Genomic DNA, 23443 nt, shown 5'->3' with positions numbered 1-23443 from the left:
CTACTACTCCCTTGTGTTGTGCTCTCTCTCTCTCTCTCTCTCTCGGTCAAATGAATAAATAAAATCTTAAAAAAACAAAACGAAACAAAAAACTTTCTGAGGCCCTTGTCAACCTTAACACTGCTCACCCCAGTGCCATCAACACTCAATGATTGACTCATTTGATTCCCACAGTCTGGAAGGAAGCAAAATATCATTATTTCCACTACATAGATGAGGAAACAAAAGTGATCTGTCCCAAGTCATATGGCGCCTAAATGGCAGAATCCGAACTCAAAGCCACGTCTTCAGGCTCCCAGTCCAGCCCTCATTCCTTAAACCTCCCTTCTCACTGCCTAGGCCAAGAAGAAAGGCTCCCTGGAGGAGGGGCCTTTTTGGGAAGGAGATCCCTTGGCTGTGTGTCTGTGTTTCCAGGCTTCTGCTCAGCAGGGGGCTTGCTCATCCCTGTGAGCTCTCGGAGCTGGAGGGCACCAGTCCTGCATCAGTGCCAAAGGGAGGCCAGGCTGGGGAGCAAGGCCAGAGTGCCCCCAGTTCTGTCTCCCCTCCTTCTCCTCCTCCCGGTGCCTGGGGCTGCATCTCATCCCTCTCAGAGCAGGAACTGCTGCTGCTGACCTCACAGTTCTGGTCCATCAGGGGAGATAAGATTCTCTGCACTCAGTGACTGGCCGTCTCTCAGCCCATCTGAGACTGGTTCCTGGGTAGAAAGCCCCTGGCCCCCACCAGCCCAGCTGCACACGTGAGGGGAGCCAGGTGGTGCTGGTGTTGCCTGAGAGGCCTTCAGAATTCAGTCCCGGTTATCCGTGCTTATTCCTTCCAGGGGAAAAGCTGAGCTTCCTCTGCCCTGTTACACAGCCTGCCGCGCCTGCCCAAAGACCAGCGTCAGCAAAGCCAGGACAGTGCCTTCCACATCGCTGTGTTTTCAGAACTATGGGCACTCGAGTGTTAGCTGACCTTCATCTAAGGCTCTCATCTAGGGAGAGGCTGGCTTTGCACGGGGGCGCGTTTTGTAGTTTTGTCTGCGGCACAGAGAAAGCACTGCCCGGCTCCTCTCCTGGGGCCTCTTAGGGGCGGCGGGCCGGGCTGGGGGCTGCAGGCCGGGAGGCGCTCGACGCCCCGGACCCCAGATGACGGTACCTGCTCCCACTCTCCCGCTCGGCTTCCGCTCTTGGGTTACTCCGGGCTAAGTCGCTTTACCCGCAGCGAGCTCGGCCCGACCACGATCGTCGGGTCCCCGCCCGCCGCCCCGCTCCCGGCACTCCGTCCGGCCCCGGGAGAGAGGAGGCGGTCCAGCGCTGAGCTGGTCCAACTGGTTCTGAGCAGGAAGTCCCCCGCCCTCGCCGCCGGCGGCCGATCGACCCCGCGCGGGCCCGGGAGTCCGTCGGTCCGTCCGGGGGGCCTGCCCGACAGCTAGCCGGCGCTCGCGGGCTCGCAGTGGGGCCGGCCCGGGCGGAGATCAATGCGGCTGGGCGCGGGCCGCCCACAGCCCGGAGGCCGCTCGGGGCGGCGAGTGCGCGCGCGGCGGGCCGGGCGGGCTGAGATAAGCGGCCATGTGACCTTACCTGGGCCGGGCGGCGGGGGAGGGGCGCGCAGGTGAGGCGGCGGCCGCCCGGCCCTGCACGCGCACACGGCGGCCGCGGGCTCGGCGGCGGCATGGCTGGCGGCAGGAAGGATTGGTCCGCGCTGTCCAGGTGAGCACCGGGGCCCGCCCGGCAGCCGCACCGGGCTCCTCTCTGGGGCCGCGGCGTCGGCCCCCTTCCGCTCCCGGAGCCGGGCTCCGAGCCTGGGTCCTGCTGCTCCTGCGGCTCCTCAAGCCGGGACGCCGGGCGGGGGTGCGTGCGGGGCGCGGGGCAGCCATTGGGGCCAAACTGGGGAACTCTTAGGTGACCCGGCCCGGGGCGGGAGGGGGCATTCTCGCTCCCCCACGGTTTCCTTTCCTCCCCTCCGGAACTGAGGCCACACACGGGGTGTTTGGGGGAGGCTGGTCCCCGGCCTGGAGAGCCCCCCCACATGACCCCCCCGTAGGGTGGCGGGGACATTTGAGGGGACTGGGGAGGTGTTCAAGAGTTACCGCCAAGCCTCTCCCTGCTACCACTTTCTCTGGTAGGGACTAGGAGAGCCGGCCTCTGGGGAGGTGTCCCTCAGCCCCTCTTGGGGCCGAGGGGTGGGGACAGCACTCTCTTTGGAGGGTCAGAAGAACGGGGATCAGTGAATAGAGACCACTGGGCAGCAGATCCTTTTCCCACTCAGGAGGCTCAGATTCTGAGTGTGGCATTTTGGGGTGGTGTCTGGACTCGGTGACCTCAAGATAGTTGCTGTCCCCCTCTGTGCTTCAGTCTTTTTTTGGTTTTTGTTGGCTGGTCTGTCAGAGGGTCAGGACACTGGGTATCTTATCCCTGTCCGCTGGACATCCTGTCAGGGTTGGATAAGACTGGGGTGTTGGGGGTTGTCCTGGAGGCAGCACCTCTCACTGTGGCCGGTGACCCCTGGTGACTCCTCTTGTAGATACCCTGCACCTCCCCTTGGAAGTGTTCACACCAGCGTCTTCGTCCCATCCCCCAGGGTCCCTGCCATCCGCACCCATCTTGCCCTTGAAGAAACTGAGGCCTGCGTAGTAGCTCCGAGCTGGATTCTCTCTGCAGGGACAGACCAGCACCCTCCCCAGGCCTTCCCCATGAATGTGGCTTTCAGGCATTCTCCAGTGTTCTAGGATCTCCTTCCCCTCCCTCCAGAAGGGCTCTAGAGCTTCTCTAGTGTCTCAGGCTCATCCTTCCCAGGGCTGGGGGGTCCACCTCCTCAGACCCTCAGGACCTCCCATTGCTCTGAAGCACAGTTGCCTAGTAACCCCCCATGTCGGGGGGGGGGGGCAAGGGCTCTAGAGAGGGGATAAGGTAAGCCCCGAGAATGGAAGGAACTCAGTGCCCTGGGAGAAGGAACCTAGGCTGCCCCAGAGGTTGGACACACCCCAGGGAAGGTCTGTGCTGAGGGTGGGGTTTGGGGGTCCAGACCTTGGACTCTGCACGTGGGTCAGTGTGCATGGGGGTTGATGTGGGAGCGTCTTTGCTCCTAGCTGTGGGCATATCTGTGCCTGCGGACGTGTGCTTGCATGGGTGCGTGCAGGTGTACGTGTGGGCTAGCATGTTTCTGGCCCATGTGATGTGGAGACGTCTGTGTGGGTAGATGCTTATGTTGCTGAATTTGGGCTGTAGAAGTCTGAGTATGTTTGGTGTGAATGTTTATTGAAGACCTCGGTATAGTGTATTGGGTGAAAAATGCAAACCACACACTCCTTCGGCAGGAGCTCACTGGCTGGTGGGATGTGTGTGGTTTTGTGTCTGAGAGCGTGCCTGGATCCGTATAGGGTGTGTGTGGTGGGTGGGCGGCTGGAGCACGGGAGCTTTAAAAATGGGAGCAGGGTCTGGTCTTAGCTTGTCCACTGCTCAGATGGACATGGGGCTGCTGGGGTGGGGCTGCGTTCCCACGGGATGTCCAGGGTAAGTGCCAGGCACACCCTGGGGAACCAGTCCTGCCACTGGAGCCCCTGGCCTGCCCTCCCTGCCGGCCTCAGCCCTAGCAGAGCCCTGTGGGCAGACACAGCTGCTCCCAACAGTCCTTCTGAGGAGGCACCTGGAGCAGGGGGCCGCTCCCGCTCTGCTCCCCGGCTGAACAACAAGCCTCGGCGGGCAGGAGGGAAAGGGCTGTGAGTCACTGTCAGCCGAGTCTCCCAGGCTGGGGAGGACTGTGTTGAGGGTGTGACTGGTGTGGCTCCAGGCAGGGTCCAGGTGGGAGCGGAGGGCCAGCCTGCCACCCATCCTTGGTGTAGTATCGTAGACATACAGAGGCTCCAGCCCTGGGACGAGGGCGGTGGTGAGCTGGCTGGCAGGGTGCCTTGCTCAGTGGCCTTGTCCTTTCCTCGCTGGGCTGGCCCGGTGACGGGTGAGGCTGGGCTGGGCCTGTCTGCAGGGGGTGAGGGGTGGGTCTGAGGGTGCCTGGGACTGAGTTGCTAGTGGTTAATCATTTCCCGGCCTGGGCCTGGAGCCGCCCTCCCACCTCCCAGCTTGGCTCTCCGTCCTCCCCGGACACCTCTCCCTAGCCCATTAGGGCTGAAGGGGACTTTAGTGACTCTGCATGGTGACCCTTCCTTGTGCAGAAGGGCAGCCTGAGACCTGTTTTCCAGAGGGGTGGAAGACTGGGCCAAGGTCATACAGCCTGTCAAGCTCCCGTCTGCTCTTTACTTCAAAGAGTTGCCAGTCCTGCTCCTTGAGGCCCAGGGTTCCACTGATGTTTCTGGGGCCGCCTTCCCACCCTTCCCCTACTTTAACCAGAGCAGCTGAGCCTTGATCTGTTTTTCAGAGCTTGGTTTGAGGTCTCCCGCAGGGAGGTTCTTCCTTAGATCTAACTTCTTTTTCTCTCTGTTCAGCCGCTGATAGCAGCGGCGTGAGTGCAGTACTGGGGAGGATAGTGGCCCAACATGAAGGCAAAGAGAGGGATGTTGTCCCCGGATGAAGGCCAGGTGGTGGAGGAAGGGATTGTCAGGAAGGAGGGAGTGGGGGGGGGTGGCTGCCTAGGGCTATGGCTTCAGCTGGGACTCCCAGGTGGTGGGACCCAGGTTCCATTCTGGGCCTGGTTCTGGTCAGTGTGTTGGCCACAGGCTTCCCCAAACCTCTGCTCTCCCAGGCTGCACCGTGAGCTCTGGCTTGCCCCAGACTGGGGAATCCCACGCGGTCAGAGGCCTTCCCAGGCTCCTCTGTGCCTTCCTCTGAACATACACTGATGGGCTGTGGCGAAGGTGGGGCCTCACTCTGGCTTAGGGGCAGCCCTCCTTGGACCTCTTTTCTGGCATCTGGTATTGTGGTTAAGGGTCTGGGCTTTTGAGAAGCTGACCTGGGATGGAATCTCACTTTTTGCTTTTGATTAGTTGTGCTATCTTGGGAAAGTTGTTCACCCCAGTGACCTTCCATTTCCTCATTAGTGAAATGGGGGTAACACCCCCTTACCTCACGGGGTCGTTGTGAGGTTTAATGTCCATGTTATTTATAAAGTACTTAGAACGGGGCCTAGCATTATAGTAAGCACTTAGGTGTTAGTACTGTCACTTCTTGATTCCTTTCTTTATTGACTTATTATTATTTACCACATTCAACAAATACTTGTGCGCTACTGAATGTTAAGCACCGTTCTAATGCCCTTACTTATCATACATATATATATTTATTTATTTATTTTTAAGATTTTATTTATTTATTTGATAGACAGAGATCACAAGTAGGCAGAGAGGCAGGCAGAGAGAGAGAAGGAAGCAGGCTCCCTGCCGAGGAGAGAGCCCGATGTGGGGCTCGATCCCAGGACCCTGGGATCATGACCTGAGCTGAAGGCAGAGGCTTTAACCCACTGAGCCACCCAGGCGCCCCTATCATATATTTATTATTGGGGTTTCAACAGCTGCACCTGCTGAGGTCCCTCCTGGGGACTGACCCTTGCCCCCTGCTCCCAGTTCTGTCCATTTCCTCATCTTATAAGCAAGAGTTATTGGCAGTAACCTTTCTTCCCCCACCCCCGGGTGTGGTGGTGGTCAAGGTGGTGGAGGAGAGTGACTCATGTTCTGCTAGGGGTTGAAGGCAGCCCCATGATTCTGGAAGAGCTGTGAGGAGTGAACTGTGGGGTCCTGGCATAAAGCTGGTGGGCCTGCAGGGACACCTGGGTCCCACCTCCTGCAGTTCCAGCCCTGAAGACGTCTTAGGGCTAGGGCTGGCCTGGGGAGCGAGTGGGGTGGGGGGGGGGTGAGTCATTTCCGAAGAGACCAGGCTCTGGCAGATCACTCTCCATATATGGCCGCCCTGGAGATAAACAAATAAGCTGCTTCCCCCCAGGGCTGAGAGGAGTGTGTGTGGGAACGGGTTGCTCAGGACCGAGGAATCCTGGAGGCTCCAGCCCAGCCCAGCTGGGTGTGGCCAGGAGAGAGGAGCTTCCGGCTTTGTGGGGGCCCTTTCCCCAGTGGATGGATCCCTCAACTCTGGAGGGCAAGAGCTGGCCCTGAACTGGACATCAGGGGCAAGAGTAAGTCCAGAGAAGGAGAGCTGAAAACACGGCCTCAGATGGAAACCAGTAGAAACTGGTGTTTATTTCCAGGTGTGATGGAGAAGGGCTCCGGTCAGAGCCCCATTAGCTTTGACCACAGAAGTAATTAATTAATTTAAAGATTTTATTTATTTATTTATTTATTTATAAAAAGATTTAGTTTATTTATTTATTTGACAGACAGAGATCACAAGTAGGCAGAGAGGCCGGCAGAGAGAGGAGGAAGCAGGCTCCCTGCTAAGCAGAGAGCCCAATGCGGGGCTCGATCCTAGGACCCTGGGATCATGACCTGAGCCGAAGGCAGAGGCTTTAACCCACTGAGCCACCCAGGTGCCCCGAGATTTTATTTATTTATTAGAGAGTGAGAGAGCACAAGCAGGGGGAGTGGCAGAGGCAGAGGGAGAAGCAGACTCCCCACGAAGCAAGGAGCCCAAGGTTGGACTCAATCCCGGGAACCTGGGATCACGACCCGAGCCAAAGGCAGAGGCTTAACCGACTGAGTCACCCAGGCGTCCCTGACCACAGAGTTTAAACATAATTCTCATGGGCCTTCACATGAGCCCTGTGAGCTCTGTGTATTTGAAGATGGGTCATTGATTCACTCCCTCATTCACCCACACGAACTGATGATCTCTCATGAGCCAGCATAGCTGAGGAGGGGGCACACATCAGAGCCTGGCTCGGAACAGATGGGCACGTTGTCTCTGGGGGAGCTCAGGATTTGTCCCCCCTTCATGCTTGTCCTTGTCAAGACAGAGGTTTCGCGATTCCGGGAGGAGGAGAGCCCTCACGTCTGAAAGTTGACAGTCACACTGGTTCCTTCCACAGTCGCTGGCACTTGCATGCGAGGTGCCATAGTGGATGCTGGGGATGAGAGACGCTCTCTCCTGTGGTCTCTCTCCCTGTAGGACCACATCTTCACACTTCATTTTCAGATGTCTCATATCCTCTCCACTCTCCTTCATCTGCCCGTCTTTATTTTTTATTTCTTTATTTTTTTAAGATTTTATTTATTTATTTGATGGATAGAGATCACAAGTAGGCAGAGAGGCAGGCAGAGAGAGAGGAAGGGAAGCAGGCTCCCCACTGAGCAGAGAGCCTGATGCGGGGCTCGATCCCAGGACTCTGGGATCATGACCTGAGCCTAAGGCAGAGGCTTAACCCACTGAGCCACCCAGGCGCCTCCGTTTGCCCGTCTTTAAAAAGAAAACAAAACTTGATGTAATTTATATACAATAGACACACATCGTGTCTATTGTATATAAATTATACCTCAATTAAAAAACCATTCCTTGAGTCCACATTGCACTGTAGCTACTTTCCTGTTTCATTTGCTTTTCTTCCTCCAAAGACCTGTTGGTCCTCACCGGTTCCTCCTTCCACCATTCTCCCTTTGCTAGTCCAGCCTGGCTCTGGCCCCAGCCCTTGAGCTGCTCTCCTGGGGACCAGCACCTCTGTGCTCACTACTCTGTGCTGGTCTCTCCCCGACCCCCCTCGCCCAGGTGGTCTTGGACAGGACCTCGTTCCTCCCTCCAGGTTCACACTCTGCCCTGGCTTTCCTCCGGTCTCCCTGGCTCAGGGCCTTGGTCTCCTTTGCACCTATGTCCTCTCTCACCCCGAACAGCCAGAAAGGGAACTTTTCCTCCCCCCACCCCCACTGGCAGCTAACATTTCCCCAAACTGCCTCCCTCCCCACCATCTTTCCCATTTCACTAACAGCACCAGGAATTGCTCAGGCCAAAAATCTAGGAGTTTTCCTTCTTTCTTCTCTTAGTCTCTGCCTTCATCCACATCCAGCCCATCTGCAAGTCCCCTTGGCTCTATCTTCAAGATGTGTCCCCAGTCTATCCCTCTTTCCTTCTCTGTGTCACCACCACAGTTCAGGCCAGCAAAGCTCTCACCTGGGCCATGACAGGAGCCTCCTAACAGGGACCCCCGTGTCCTCTCTCCCCCTGCCACCCTCAATTCTTCTTCCATCAGTGGCCGGAGAGATTAAATAATAATAGTAACAAATTCTATCATGTCACTCCTCCATGTAAAGCTACCCAGTGGCTCTCTGGCACACTTGAATAAAACTCAGATCCTTTCCCTGGTCCATGAGGCCCTTTCCTCTGGCCTCTCCTCGCTGTCTAAGTTCTCTGTGAGCCTCACTGGGGCTCCGGCTCCTCCTTGCCCTGAACACCCAGCTGTCACACCCAGTGCTTTACCCGTGCTGTGCCCTCCTCCTGGGACACCCTGCCACCAGATCCAGCTCCTCAGAGCTCTCAGAGAGGCCTCCCCTCCCCGTCACCTTCTCTCACGTTACCCCTTACCTGGTTCTGTTGTCCTCGTGTCACTTCCTGACATTGTTTGGTTCATGCACTCATTTCCTGGCTCACTGACCACACCCCCGACCCCTGCACTCGGTGCTCCTGGGGATGGAGGTGGGGGGAAGAACCTGCTGGCCTCTTCTGCTACGCCCCCATCCCTGGGACTATGTCTGGCACGTAGTCGGTGCTCAAAAAAATATTTGTTCGGTGAAGGTTGGATAAACGTGATGTTGGGCTTAGAAAAACAGATTGGAGCCATTGTGTGGTGTATCCTCTACATTTACAGAAGGAAAAATTCGAAGAGGAAAGCCAGGGATGTCCACAAGGGCAGTGGAGTAGGCTGCCTTATGAGAGGCTGCCTGGAGAACCTTTCCTTGGAGGATCCAGAGATGCATTTCATATGCACTTCTGTTTGTGGAATCCATGGGTTTGCATGATTATTTTTTTTCAGAAACATGTCTGTTCCGTAACTGGAGGCGTGGTTGCAGGTGATACCCCGCAGGAGGGGGAGAGGCGCAGGAGGACTGGGGCTGGGCCACAGGACAGGCTGGGAGAGCAGGTTTGACACCTGACAGTGGCAGAGGGAAGGCCTTAAACAGCAACTCTGGGAGGGAAGAGGCCTTTTCCAGACACTGCCTTTCTGTAGGGCTCCAGGTAGTCCTGGGAGAGTCCCAGGAAAGCTCCGGAGAGGGCTTGCTCTGCTGTCTCTCCCGTTGTGCTATTCCCAGCCCGGACCTTGTCCTGGGGTGCTGTGTGAAGCACGTCCTCCTGCCCAACAAACCTCTCACCTCTGTCCTCAGGCTTGGCCGGGCCCTCCCTCCCGCCGGGCCTGCCAGGTCCTCCCCAGCCCCCTGTCACCTCCATTAAAATCCTGTTCACCCACCAGGATCCAACCCAGGGTCAGTCTCGTCTGTGAGACTTTCTGGATAATTTTGGTTCACAGTAATCATTCCCTCTCCTGCAGAGTAATGTCTGTGCTTTGGTTGAGGGACTTATTGGGGGACATGCTTTTTTTTATTTATTTTTTTTATTTTTTTTTTTAAAGATTTTTATTTATTTATTTGACAGAAATCACAAGTAGGCAGAGAGGCAGGCAGAGAGAGAGGAGGAGGCTCCCCGCTGAGCAGAAAGCCCGATGCGGGGCTTGAACCCAGGACCTGGGATCATGACCTGAGCCGAAGGCAGCGGCTTAACCCCCTGAGCCACCCAGGCGCCCCGGGGGACATGCTTTTGTTTCTTGGTAGATAGAGGTATCTTTAGGGCAGGGACTCTGCCTTGTTCTGTGAACCAGCCCCCCCGCCCCGCCCCCGTTCCTGCCTTGCTGGTCCATTGCCATTGCTCAGCAATGATGTATTTGGGCTTTGGTTGGGATGGAAGGATGGGTGGATGGAAGGTGGGGTGGGCTGGCAGTGAGGTGGGGGGGAGGATGGCAGGGCAGGTAGCTTAAGGTGATTGCTGGGGAGCGCCTGGGTGGCTCAGTCGGTTGAACGTCTGACTCTTGGTTTCAGCTCAGGTCATGACCTCAGGGTCCTGGGATTGAGCCCCGAGTTGGGCTCCCTGCTCAGTATAGAGTCTGCTTGGCCCTTTCACTCCCCCTTTGTCCTTCCGCCTCCTTGCTTGCTTGCGGTCTCTCTCAAATAAGTAAATCTTCAAAAAAAATTAAAAAAAAAAAGATGATTAAACAGGGAAATGAGGGGAGACTGAGTTGACGGGTGTTTGGATAGACAGGTGGCTGCGTGGATAGGTAGCGAGTGAGGAAGGAGGGGGCAGGTGGGCGACTGGTTGTGAGAGTGCCTGACTGGTCCTGTGAATGCAGAGTGGCAGTGGGGAGGGGACAGGAACCCAAAGTAGAGTGTACAGAGTCCCCTGCTCCCTGACAAGTGAAAGCTGGTTCTAGGGCGTGAGAGAGACTCAGAGAGCTCCTGAGAAGGGAGGCCGATACTGGAATCTTTTCTAGGTTTAACTGGTCTTGTTTGTGGGGCTTCCCCTCTGCACAGCTGAGAAACCATGGGCTGCTGGGAAACTCAGGTTTTTCTGTGCTTGTCCATTGGTGGATGTTATCTAAGAATCCAAAAAGAAAAAGGAACTTGTCAAGCGTATCCATCTCCTTCAGACAGAACCATGCCCATCCTCTCATGTTCGTAGCCACCCCCAGAGAGGGAGGCCCCGCATTCCCACTCTGGATTCTAGAGTCAGGTCTAACCCAGTGGTTGTCATCAGCAGTGGTTTTGATGCCTACCACCCCACCTCCCTCCTCCGAGGGACATGGCAAAATGAGGAGACATTTTTTGGTTGTCACAGCTTGGGGGGGCTCGTGCTGAGACATTGAGTGGGTAGAGGTCAGGGTGCTGTTCAACCCCTATAATCCAGCACAGCTCCCGCATGCGGAGTTACCTGGCTGAGATGTTAGTGATGCGCGGGATGAGAAACCCTGGTCCATGGGGCGCCTGGGTGGCTCAGTGGGTTAAAGCCTCTGCCTTCAGCTCAGGTCATGATCCCAGGGTCCTGGGATCGAGCCCTGCATCGGGCTCTCTGCTCCGCAGGGAGCCTGCTTCCTCCTCTCTCTCTCTGCCTGCCTCTCTGCCTACTTGTGATCTCTGTCTGTCAAATAAATAAATAAAATATTAAAAAAAAACCAAAAAAACCCTGGTCCGATCCAAATCCTTTTGGTACCTTTAGCTGAAATTTAATACACATGTAATGTGAATCACAGATGCGAACCACATTTAAAATAGTCCATTTTTTTTTTTTAAAGATTTTATTTATTTATTTATTTGACAGACAGAGATTACAAGTAGGCAGAGAGGCAGGCAGAGAGAGAGGGGGGAAGCAGGCTCCCTGCTAAGCAGGGAGTCCGATGTGGGGCTCGATCCCAGGACCCTGGGATCATGACCTGAGCCGAAGGCAGAGAGGCCCAACCCACTGAGCCACCCAGGTACCCCTAAAAATGTTCATTAAAAAAAAAAAAGATTTTATTTATTTGCAAGAAGGAAAGAAGGAAAGCACAAATGGGGGGAGCGTCAGAGGCAGAAAGAGAAGCAGGGTCCCCACTAAGCAGGGAGCCTCATGTGGGGCACCTGTCCCAGGACTGTGGGATCGTGACCTGAGCCGAAGGCAGACACTTAACCGACCGAGCCACCCAGGCGCATCTAAAATTGTCAGTTTGTCTTTACTAAGAAAGTAAAAAGAAACAGGTGATCGGTTTTAATAACATATCTCGTTTCCCCAGTATATCCCAAACATTATCATTTTAACGTGTGATCAATATGCAGGATTATAAACGAGATATTTTAGAGTCTGTTCTTTGTATCAGGTCTTGGGGATGCTCATGTCTCTTATAGCACATGCCGGTTCCAGTGCCCCATAGCCCCCACACACAGCCCAGGCCGAGTGGGTGTTTGCTGTCTTCCCCCAGCGCCACAGGGGTCTGGCTCAGAACTGGGGATCTGTGGGTCTAGGGGTCCAGGGGTCTGGCCTGGGCCGCACTGATTGTCCCCCCCTCCCTGCCCTGCAGCCTGGCCAGGCAGTGGACCCTCGAGGATGAGGAGGAGCAGGAGCGCGAGCGCCGGCGGCGACACCGGAACCTGAGCTCCACCACGGACGACGAGGCTCCCAAGCCCGCCCAGAATGGAGACACACCGGCTGCCCGGAGGTGCTCGGGTTGGGGAGGGGGGTGGTGCGAGGCGCCGGTTCCCTGTCCCAGGGGACCAGAATGGATGTAGCTGCCCCCGACAGACCACGTATGGCAAGTAGGCCTGCCTGGTGAATGTGACCTAGGGTCTGAAGATAAGCTGTCAGGTCCTTTCCCTCCCCAGACTGTGCTCCGTGTACCAGGCTCCAGCCTCCTTGGAAGCAGAACCCCTTCTGTGGGTTCATACTGTCCCTGATGCTTTGCTGGATAGAATCAATTCTTCCAGTGTCTCTGAGCCAGAGGCCTCATTAACCAACTTTACAGCTGCAGAAACGCCACGAAGACATGTTAGGTACACAGGCCACTTGCTGAGATGGCTTACCCAGGGAGTGGCAGGGTCAACTTTTCCTCTGGCTCTCTCAGGCTCTATGGCTTAACCCTTTCCACCACCCACGCTACCTCCCTGTCCCTCTGACCCTCCATGATTGGCTCCTGAGGGGAGGGACATGGGGGCGACTCTCGCCGTCTGGATTGTAGGACTGTGGGGGACAGCAGGTTCCCCGTGTGCCGGGGTGGTGGTGAGCACTCACAGGGAAGGAGTCTCATTCCGCCCAACAAGCCTGGCTTGCACATTGGGAAGCTGAGGCCCAGTGAATTGACTTTGCCCCAGACCACAGGGACGGCAGGAAGGTGAGGGAGGAAAAAGGATCTCCATTGGCTGGAGGCCAAGGGCTGGATACCTTTTGGACGGTCTCCTCATGTTGCTTTTGTTTCCTTGGGTCCCCGAGGGAAGGGACAACTGGGTCGCGCCCCGGGCTGCGCCTGAGCCATGGCCATCACGTGACTACCAGGAGTGCAGGATGGCCTGCCGGAAGCTCCAGGTTCTACTCCCCGGTTCCGCTGCTCATTATCTGGGTGACCTTTGACCAGTCTCTGGTCTTGATCTGAGCCCTAAGGGGCGAAGACTGTTTGTATTCCCTTTGAGCTCCAAGACCCAGCATGGGGCCTTACACCTATAAAGAAGTTGTTCCGTGTTTGTTGATTGAGTCTGAATACAGAATAGTTGGACCTTATAGAGGTTTATCAACTTTTTTTTTTTTAAGATTTTATTTATTTATTTGACAGACAGAGATCACAAGTAGGCAGAGAAGCAGGCAGAGAGAGAGAGGAGGAAGCAGGCTCCCTGCTAAGCAGAGAGCCTGATGTGGGACTCAATCCCAGGACCCTGGGATCATGACTTGAGCCAAAGGCAGAGGCTTTAACCCACTGAGCCACCCAGATGCCCCTATCAACTGTTTTTGAAAGCATGGTGTGCTTTGTTCAGATGACTTCCTGGAAACCCCATATGTAAAGCAGGTGAAAGTCATCCTTACTTAAGGAATAGTTGGGGGGTAGGGGAGGCCAGGGCTCTCTTTGCTCGCCCACTCTCTGGCAGCCCTGGAAGCTTCTCCATTGGGTCAGGTCACCCCAGGGTCTCTCCCACCTCTGATATCCTCTGATTCTTAACCTCCCACCGCATCTCCCATCTTCTGGCCTAGACTGCTGAGTGTGGAGGAAGCAGAGGTGCCCAAGCCACGAACCTCGGCCTCCAAAGATGAGGATGAGGACATCCAGGCCCTCCTCAGGACCCGGCAGGAGCGGAGGCAGAGGCGGCAGGAGGTGGAGGCTGTGCGGGCCCCCAGCCCGCCGGAGACAGAGGAGGGAAGGGATGGCTCTGGCCCAGGGCAGGCCAAGCAGCAGCCTCTCATGCCCAAGAAGGAGGTGGAGCCGCCGCCTCCGCGGAGACTGAGCCGGGAGCGGCGCAGCCCCTGGGCCAGGGAGGAAGAGAGCTCGGCAGCCCAAGAGTCCAAAGGTGGGAAGAAGGAGGCCTCAGAGAAGCCTGCGGTCTCAGAGAAGCACCCCGCTCCAGGGAAGACATTAGTACTTGGAAAGAGACTGGTCTCAGAGGAAACCTCCATCTCAGGGAAGGCCGTGGGCCCTGAGAAAACATCTGTGTCAGAGAAAAGAGCCGTCTCAGAGAAGAAGTCAATTCTAGAAAAAACATGTGTGTTGGAGAAGCCGCCAGCCTCTGGGAAGACATCAGACTCAGAAAGGAGAACAGTTTCTGAGAAAGCATCGCTCTTCGAGAAGTCTCTGGTGTCAGAGAAGACCCTGGCCACCGAGACAAAGCTGGCCCCAGAGAGGGCGGCCGCCCCACGGCAGCCTCAGGCAGGGGAGCAGCCGGCCTCTGGGGGAAGCCAGGATACCTCCACCACCGGGCAGAGTGGAAAGGCCCTCCCCGAGAAGACCCCCCCATCCTCGGCCAAGCTGAGGGAGCAGGGGGCGCCGGACCCTCCGGCTGTGACTTCCCGCCTCCCGCCCATCACGTTGCAGGTTGGCAGTGCCCCTGCCCCTCCCAGCCCTGCACGTGCCCCTCTCGTCCTGCCCCGGGTGGTCTCTTGCTCCCTTGCTGTTTCCTGTCCTCTCACCATGAGGCCGGCTTGGGCCATTTCCTTTCTCCCTGCCTGCTTCTGGTCCTTGTCAGAGTAGACACTAATACAGGGCAGGTGGCTGGAAGCTGAAAAGGGCATCAGCTGTGTGACAGGGACCACCTGCCACCCTGCACCCCGTCCTCATCAAGGGCCTGGATTTCAGGACCCCTGCAGCCTTTCGGGAAGCCTCAGGTCCTTCCAGAAGTTCTGCTGGAAATCTCTGTCTGGTGGCCTGGCTCCACAGAACTGTATTCACCAGCCCCACAGCAGAGGTGGAGGGGCGGGAGGCAGCTTCCTCCTGTAGCTCCTGGGCTGGGCTGGGCCACACAGGGTTCCCATGGCAGCTTGGGCTTTGGGCTACCCAGACCTCCTGTGTAACACCCCCCCCACTCCATCCAGGTGAAAATCCCCAGCAATGAGGAAGAGCTGGACACACTCTCACCCACCCAGGCCACCTACAGCAGCTCCCTCAAACGCTCCAGCCCCAGGACCATCTCCTTTCGGGTGAGAGCCCAGGGCGCCTTTGTTTCCAGTTCACTGGAGGGCAAGCCAGGGAAATCAGCATTTATTATCCAGGCCTTAGGTTAGATACCGAGTGGAACCTTTGGATAGAGGGGGTTTTGGATTCTCATGGATGGCCAAGAGCCGATGACTTGATTAACTGAAGGAGAGCAGGTTCATGACCCAGAGGGCAGGTGTGGATGAGACTGAGCAGCCCCACCTAGTGGGCAAGGCCAGAGCTGCAGTAAGAGGGCACCAGGTGGGTTCAGTGGCAGGGGCCCCCAAGCCCACCTTCATCAGCTCCTGATCTCACCCAGGAGGCTGGCGTAGGGTAGGGGCTGAGAACAGTCAGGCTCTCCTAGAGCTCCCTGCTCTGCCTGTGCTCCCGTACTACAAGTTGTACAAACTGGAGACTCTGATCTCACCTTCTGGTATTTACTCTCGGTTCTTTGGTTCACCGGGTGCCCCAATGTGTGCCAGGCCCTGGGGGAGGAAGCTGGAGGCCTGGTGTTGATCAGGGCTGGTCCCCTCCTGGCAGGGCTCATGGGCAGTGGGGAGGCAGGTGGGAAAACAGATGGTTGAGGTGGTGGTGGGGTGGGGCACAGGAAGGGCTTCTGACCCAGTCTGGTGGGTGGGGCAGGTGTCTCCCAGACAAGAGGAAGGCCTTTAATGGAGGTTTTGTTGGGGGTTGGAGGAGGAGGAGGAAGTATTTAGAGAGCTGAGCCCATCCCTTCTGGAGGGCCCTGGCCTCCTTGGGATTCTCACTCATCAGAGCCTTTCCTTTTTCTTTCAGATGAGCCCCAGGAAAGACAACTCAGAAACAACCTTAACCCGCAGGTCAGGGGCCTGGTGGCTCTTGCTTTGTCTGATCTGGTCACATTCAGCCTGTGTGTGCTGAGCGTCTGCCGCATGTCTTCCCAGGCAGGGGCCACGGGGTATCTGAGGGCAAGGTGCCGTCCGCGGCCAGGGCTCCAGATCCTGCAAGGAGCTTAGACTGACACAAGTGACGGAGGCCCAAGGAGATGGAACGGGGAGGGAAGGGATCAGGGAGAGCTTCTTGGAGGAGGCAGGCTTGGGTGGAGCTCTGAAGGTAGAGGAAGTTGGGATGGCGAGTGGGAGGAGAGCCTCGGAGGAGGGGGACTATGAAGAGTGCAGGGAAGGGGAAGCCCCTGCTTTAGCGGGCCTGATGTTGGGGGAGGAGGTAGCTGGGAATCCACATGTTCCCTGAGCATCCCTGTGCCCCATAATTTTGATGCAAGTCGCTTAAGGACTGTGTTTGGAAGAAAAGAAACGGAAACAGGGTCTGGGAGGCAGTTGTCCTTATGTATTAGGAATTACACGCACTTGTGCTATGTCCTTCTGCCCATACACATTTGCGGAGGCCGGCTGTCCTGGGCGAGGCCTGGGGTGGCGGTGGCAGCAAGGGGGTCCACAGACAAATGAGACACGGCAGCTCACATCGAACCAGTAAACATGCAGGAGCCCCCAGCAGGGTGGTATAGGGACAGGAATGTGTTCCCGGAGTGGTTGCAGCAGCCCAGCCTGCGGGAGGCAGAGGACACGTCCCAGAGCAGTTGACTTCCGAGTGGGACTCGAAACAGAGGGCCTGGCACAAGTAAAGGCCCAGAGGGGAAAAGCCTGAGGTATCTGGTCACTTGGCAGAGATGCCCGTGGAGAAAGGGGTTAGAGCGGGGCGGGGGTGGGGAAAAGCTGGTGTCAGAAGGGGAGGCAGGGACCAGACCACGAGAGCCATGTATGCTGTGCCAGGGAGTTTGGTCCCTGCCCTGTGGCCCAAGAGGTTGGAGCTAGAAGGACGGGGTGGGCTTTGTTTGAGGTGGGTGGGATGGTCTGGTGGCAGGAGGGGGAGAGCTTGGGGTGGCAGGCGGAGGGAGTGGGGGAAGGTAGTCGCAGTGGTGGGGGACGTGGGGAGGGAGATCCAGGAGACGTGTGTGAGGTGGATGTGACAGGACGGGGGAGGAATGGCCGATACTCCTGATCCTGGGGGCGTCCTGCTGAGTGGGCTGTTTCTAGGGAGGTGAGGAAAGTCCTTGGACTTTTCTAGTAGATTTCCGCCTCAGCCAAGTCACTGGAGTCTCATTCAGTGAGGGAGGCCGTCTTCCCTTTGTCCAGAGGGTGGGTGGGCACTGCTCAGACTCCGGGCAGGCTGAGGAAAGAAGTGTCACTGGTCTGATCTGTCCTGCCCTCCCGTCCTGCAGCGCCAGCATGAGGCTCCCGGCTGGCACAGTCAAGTTAGGGGAGAAGCTGGAGCGATACCACACAGCGATCCAGGTGGGCAGGGCTCTTGCGGAGGGACCTCGGGACCTGACCGGCCTGCTGGGTGGGGGTCTGGGCGCCTCACCTTCAAGGGTTAGCCTCTGTATTCTCTGTTTCCAGAGATCGGAATCAGTCAAGTGTCCCGGCTCGTCCCGCACTGAGTTCTTTGTGGCTCCCGTGGGCGTAGCCAGCAAGCGCCACCTCTTTGAGAAGGAGCTGGTAGGCCAGAGCCGAGCAGAACCAGCCTCCAGCCGGAAGGTGAGGGGCTCGGGCCCAGCCAGGTGTCTTTAGGTTGATTAGGCTTGAGGCCTCCGGATGCAGAACCAGACCCTGGCCATACTAGAAAGCTCCATGTTTCATGTGTGTTTTGGCAGAACCCGCTCTTGACTCGAGTTGTCATTCAGGAGCCCGTCTCCTTAGTGGCGCACAAGCAGTCCCTGTGGTGGCGGCGGGTGGGGGCCTTCCCGGGTATATGTGGCCCCACTGAGTGGATATGGGAGCGAGGCAGAACGGTGTCCTTGGGCCAGGGCGTCGGAAAATGCTCTGTTGCTGGCGGCTGCAGGCCCTGAGGTGCAGGCCTTTCTTTTCAGGAAAACTTGAGGCTCTCAGGGGTTGTGACATCCAGGCTCAACCTGTGGATCAGCAAGACCCAGGAGTCTGGAGATCAGGACCCGCAGGTACATTGTCCCTCCTTGAGATCTTGGGCTGTGGGCCTTTTGTGTTAGAATTACCTGGGTCAGAGAAGGGGCAGCCCTGAGGGAAATGGAGACGTTCCAAGAAGGGAGACCATGTGGAGTGGGGAGGGCTAAGCCTGTCACCAGGAGGCAGGAGAGAGGAGGGGTGGGTCTGGGGTCTTCCCACTCAGGAAGGGGAGGGGCCCACGGATCCTAACACCCTCTGTAGTCAGCCTTATTCCACCCTCTCCCCCCATGATGTCCCCAACCAGGATCCACGGAAAGAGTCGGTGGCCACCAAGAGGACCCAGTGGGGAAAGAAAGGAGACTCCTCCTTGGATGTCGAGGTGAGGGGCAGAGAGGGCCTGGCCCTGGGGAGACCCTGCCCCCCACTGCCACCCCTCCAACTGCATAGTCCTGGTACCCAGAATGTCCCAAGTTCTGCTGTCAGGCTGGTTTGACCCAACCTCAAGATTACTGGTTGAACCCCTGAGCTGGCTTCTCTTTCCCGCAGCTCTGCAAAGCCCCAGCCCCCTTCAACAAGCAGGTTTGGGACTTCTGACCAGTGTGGGTGTGGGCCTTGGGCCAGGGGATGCCTTCCTGTCCAGAGACCCCCTTTCCCCCCAGCCCTAGGAGCCTCCTCGCCTTTTCTGACAGACTTCTGCCCCACAGGTGTGATGAGCCGGGCCAGGACACACCCGCAAGTCTGCATCTCGGGGGCCCTCCCTCGGGCCAGGCCCTGCTGCCAGCGGCACCCCTGCTCCCTCTCTGCCTCTGGACCTGGGGCCAGAAGTGTTGGGGAGACTCAAGCCAACTCCTTCCCAGTCTAGCTTCTGGGGGTGGGTGTGCCCCACCCCCTTCTCGTCCCATGGCAGGCACAGCGGGTCCTGGGACCCAGTGTCAGCACCCTGTGGCCTCCATGTCCTGTCCGGAGGTGGCTTCCAGGCCCTGCTCCCTTGCAGGGGCAGGGCGGTGCTGTCTCCCGGGAACTCTGCGATCTGCTTCTAGCAGGTGCTTCCACATGCCTATGATGTCTCTCCCTCACTGAGGCCTGGAGCTGAGCACCTCAGTCCCTGTGGCCTGCCTCCAGCTTGCTGAGACTGTCCAGGAGCTGCCCTGTGTCTTCCATGTGCCCCGTCTCCCCGCTTTGTCTGCCTCTCACTTCCTTGGCCTGCTCCTCTGGCCAGGAACTCGGTGCCATTTTGTGCACCCCTTCACCCCCTCTCTGGAAAAGCTATTCTCAGGAAAGAGCTGATAAACTCCTTCACTCTCAGGTGTGACCAATAAGACCTTAAAAATGGATTCCTACCTGGAGGATTTACTTTCCAGTGGGTTCGTCTACAGGATGTGAGGGGGACTGTTGTGACTGGATTGTGTGTGTGGGGGGTCACTTATTCTCCCTGCAGCCCCCTCTTGTCCTCACACTGAGGTGGGCTGACACCCTATCCAGCATAGTGACTTGGTGGGGGGCTGGTGGGGGGCAGAACTGCCACATACAGTGCCATGCTTGCCGCCACGCTTCCCCAGCAGGGTCTCCCAACAGCCCGTCCTCCCCTCCCCCTATGTCGTGGCCCCTGTGAGCTTGGGAAATGCTGAACTTTCTGAGAATTTAGGACAGACCAAGCTCAGTCAGTGTGGTGCCCTGTCAACTCCCTTAATGCTGTAATTTAAAAAAATGTATGTATGTATGTGTGTGTACACATATGTATATATACACTATGTATATATATTACAGATACTTATGTAGTCTCTACTATACAGATATCTACACATATGTACTCCATACTACACACACACTTCTCTATATATCTACATTTTTCCCCACTTGAACTTGATTAGAATTCTACCTAATTGCTTGGGTTTTACGCAGAACCAGCCGGGGAGCAGGGAAGAAGTGCAGAACCCTGCCCTCTTCCTCTTTGTCCCCTATCCCCAGGCCATACCTGGAAAACCCCAGGGTTTCTCAGAACACCGCCCTTCAGGGTGTCACCAGGCCTTAGTTCCCCAAGCTTGTGGGCGCCGACATAGCCAGCCAGGGATTACCAGCCTTGTCCCAGCCTATGTGTGAGTGAGGGCTCCAGTCTTGGATCCTTTGGTCCAGGGGACAGAAGATCCTCAGGGCCCCATCCCTACAGACCTCCCGGGAGCCCCAGGCTGGCCCGTCTGCAGCTGGTGGGTCTCTTGTGGCTGGTCCTGTGCCTGCACTGAGACTTGGAGGCCCCGCCCTGTACCCCACTAATTCCCCCAAAGGCTGGAGCTCTTGCAAGAGCTCTACCTCCAGAATTTGAGGACAAAACCAGGGGCAGGGGGAGGGGTGTGATGAGCATTACCCAGAAACTCAAAGGACCTGCTGGGAGCTCAGGGTTCAAACAAGGACCTGGGATTTTGGGATGTGCATGTTCTAAACTTTGGCAAGTTACCTGGCAGGTGAATTTGTTCTGCTGGTAGAACTGTCCTCACATAGACCTTTCTTGGGAGAGGCTCCCAGAAACCCTCCTCCAGAATGGAGGCCTGGTGGGGGACTGAGGGGGGCTGGCTTGGGCCTCGTGTCTGAGAGGTCCTGGCGGCTGCTTCCTCGGGGTGTTGAAACACTTCATGCCTGCACAGCGTCCCCGGGGTGACCATCAAGGACAGGCGCCAGGGCAGAGTGTTGGGAGACAGAACCCCATGACTCCCTGTCCTTTGCATTCATGCCTTCCCCCACCGCCCAACATCATAGAGTACTTGACCTCATTCCTGGCAGGGGGACAGACACCCAACAAGGAGACAACTATGTGCCCAAGATGATTTCAGTGGGTGACAGGTGTGAGGACAAGAGTGCAGCACGCTGATTTCAGGGTGGCTAAGTGAGCAGGGGAGGACTCTTGGGGGGGGTGACACTGAGCGTCTTCTGGAGACACAGCAGGTCCCCCTACTCATATACCCACGGCTCTGCCTGGTCTGCTCTCCTGCCCTAGTGTCCTTGGGGCCCCACACAGGACGTGCTCTCCTGTGGGTCCTTGAACCTGCAAGCAGTGTTCAGCTTATGCTGCTTCCAGTATAACTCCAGGTAAGCACCATCTCTTTGTTTCCTTTTCCCTTCTACCGTTAGCTTGAGGAGGGAGCTCTGTATCTGTTTGCAAGGACCGGGCACCCACGACAGCCTGGGAGCAGCTCTGCCGTGTCAAGGTGTGGCTGCTGGAAAGTGACCTGACTTTCTCCCCGTCTGCCTGCCCCCAGCTTCCCTGAATTAAATCCCTGCTTTAGAACACTTAGTAAAGCCTCACATGGTCCACAAGTGCCAGGAACCTACTGGATTTTTTTCCGAGGGACCTTTGGTGACTCAGGTGCCCAGGTACCTCTCCTAGGCATCTGTGCAAACAAATCACATCCTCTTGGAAAGATGGTTGGGTTTACGAGGAACAGTAACCCACTGATAGTGGCTCAAGTGACAGGAAGGTCCAAGATAAGCAAGTCCTGAATTCCAGGAGATTCCAGGCAGGACACAAAGCAACGCTGGGGTCCTGGTGGGCTAGAGAGGAGAGCGGGACCATCATGCTTTTCTTCCTTTTTTTCCGGGGCAGCCTGGTTGTTCCCTGTTCCTTTGTCAATCTGCTCCCTCCACCTGCCCTTCTCTGGCTCCTCTCTGCTGGCCTGCAGTCCCACTCCCCCAGGATGTTGACCAGCAGGTACGCGGCCTCAGGTCACCCTGTCGTAGAGCTGCTGGCGGCCTTGAGGGCCACGTGGTGGGAATAAGCCTGGAGGTGGGGAATCAGGCCATTGGGCTCCGAGGCCCTTGGGGACCACGGAGGGGACAGTGTCAGCGGAGTTGATGGGGCAAGAGCATGATAGCAGAGCTGGGGAGCCGCAAGCGGAAATCCCACATTCTCTAGAGAACGGTGGCGGCGGGGGTAACGGAATAGCTCCCAAGGCAGCAGGACCGAGAAGAGAGTCCAGAACTGGGAGGCCTATGGTCAGGCAGAGGGGAGGAGGCTAGGAGAGGGGGAGACTGGCTTCCTTCACCCACAGAGAAACAGACAAGCGTGTGCATCACTGATGGGCAAGATCTGAAAGGGCCGGTGGGGTTTGGAGCTCAGGGGCACATGGGAAGAGGGGGCCTGGCCCAGAGGAGGGGTGTTGCTTCTCCAGAGGTAGGGGAGGGACCTTGAAGACTCAGAGGTATTGACGGGGAGAGTCAGCTCGGACTTGCTTTCCCCCTCCATTTCCATCCTGTATCGACCCCCAGGATGTCCTGGGCACTGTGCTAGGGGCTGTGGACACAGACATGCAAGCCAACCACAAACCCCCTGGGTCCTGGCCTACGGATCTTGCATTCTAGTAGGTTTAGCAGATCGTGGTCCCGTATTCCTTCATCTTCAAGCTCTAGGGGGATGAACTTTGGCGGTCCTCGTGGTCCCCTCAAACAACCCAGCTTCCTGCCCGAGGAGAACCATCATTCCAGACTAGAAGTTCTACCTTGTATCTGACCCCCCAGAGCAGTTTTAGTCCCTTCTCAGGGAGGAGGGCTTGTCACACAGCTTTAGGGGGCAGGGGAGAAGACCCACTTTGCAGATGGCCCCCCTGAGGCCTGCCGAGCCTGCCTGCAAGGTCACTCAGCCCCGTAGAAGCAGCCAGTAGCTTGGGAACTGGCTTCCCCCACAGCATCCTTTTCAGTGTAGCTGCAGATAAGCCCTTCCCTCTGCCCCCGATACCCCTGGCCCAGAGACACATGCAGCGCCTTGGACATTGCGATCTGCCCCCCAACCCCATTCCCAGCCTGTCATCCCAGGCCTGGGCCTCTGGCATCTGCTTTATCAGGATTCTTAAGAGGGACAGCTGGTTTATGTTACATGGCTGCTCCCTCCTCTGTTCCCTGCGTATCTGTGCTGGTTTTAAATAGCTTATCTGAGCAGCTGGAAAACCACATGGGCTTATATGGCGTGGGGTGCCTGTTCCCTTAGCCCTGTCCCTGGCACCTGCTAAAATAGCAGCCAACACCCCCCGCGCCCCCGCCTCATCTCCTGCCGCACATCCCTCCCACCATGGGGCTTGGCTTCCGAGGCTCCAGCCCACAGTCCTGCTTAAAGCCCTCTCCATCCCCTGTCCTCACCCAGTCCCTGCTGAGACTGAGCAGACACCTCGGGATCGGTGGGCAGCTGCTGGTGTGAGGTAAGACTCGGGCACGGCTGGAGATGGGGCTGCAGAGAGGAGAGGGGCAATGTCTTCCTTGGCACCTTTGGGCAGAGTTTGCCCGTGTCCGCACTGCGTGGATGTCAGAGTTGCTACTGGTTCACGGTCCCTTCGAAAAGAGGCCACACTTTAGAGGAGGTGTTGCAGGGATCGGACTCCAAGACTAGCACAGTAGGACAGCAGCAACCCTTGGTTAGAAGTTAGAGCCTTGGAGAGCTGAGTCCCAGCTCTGCCACCAAAGATATTGTAGCTGGGGAGTCTTGGGGAGTAACTTTCCCTCCCTGGGCCTCAGTTTCCTCATCTGTAGAATGGACAAGATAATCGCCAGGCCGCTGCCTG

The 23443-nt window shown here is 57.0% G+C and overlaps 1 protein-coding gene across 1 annotated transcript; it reads left to right on the top strand.

Moving 5' to 3' along the window:
* Positions 1-1638: 1638 nt before the first annotated feature.
* LOC111151008 (ladinin 1) lies at positions 1639-19237 on the top strand. Its single transcript, XM_022508698.1, has 10 exons — positions 1639-1688; positions 11899-12036; positions 13554-14388; positions 14886-14990; positions 15781-15824; positions 17204-17276; positions 17382-17519; positions 17852-17938; positions 18208-18282; positions 18608-19237. The coding sequence occupies exons 1-10, from the start codon at positions 1651-1653 to the stop codon at positions 18611-18613; spliced, it is 1539 nt and encodes a 512-aa protein (XP_022364406.1). The 5' UTR covers positions 1639-1650; the 3' UTR covers positions 18614-19237.
* The last annotated feature ends 4206 nt before the right edge of the window (positions 19238-23443 follow it).

Source organism: Enhydra lutris, unplaced genomic scaffold (assembly GCF_002288905.1).
Source record: "Enhydra lutris kenyoni isolate GAN:26980312 unplaced genomic scaffold, ASM228890v2 scaffoldscaffold25, whole genome shotgun sequence".
NCBI lineage: Eukaryota > Metazoa > Chordata > Mammalia > Carnivora > Mustelidae > Enhydra > Enhydra lutris.
The sequence above is the reverse complement of the archived record's forward strand: the minus strand, read 5'-3'. Positions and strand labels throughout refer to the sequence as shown.

Excerpts from the sequence above, each read along its gene's own strand:
- LOC111151008 (XM_022508698.1), top strand. The coding sequence starts at position 1,651 with ATGGCTGGCGGCAGGAAGGATTGGTCCGCGCTGTCCAG. Across the intron at positions 1,689-11,898 it reads GATTGGTCCGCGCTGTCCAG|CCTGGCCAGGCAGTGGACCC; the intron begins GTGAGCACCGGG and ends CCTGCCCTGCAG. Across the intron at positions 14,389-14,885 it reads TCCCGCCCATCACGTTGCAG|GTGAAAATCCCCAGCAATGA; the intron begins GTTGGCAGTGCC and ends CACTCCATCCAG.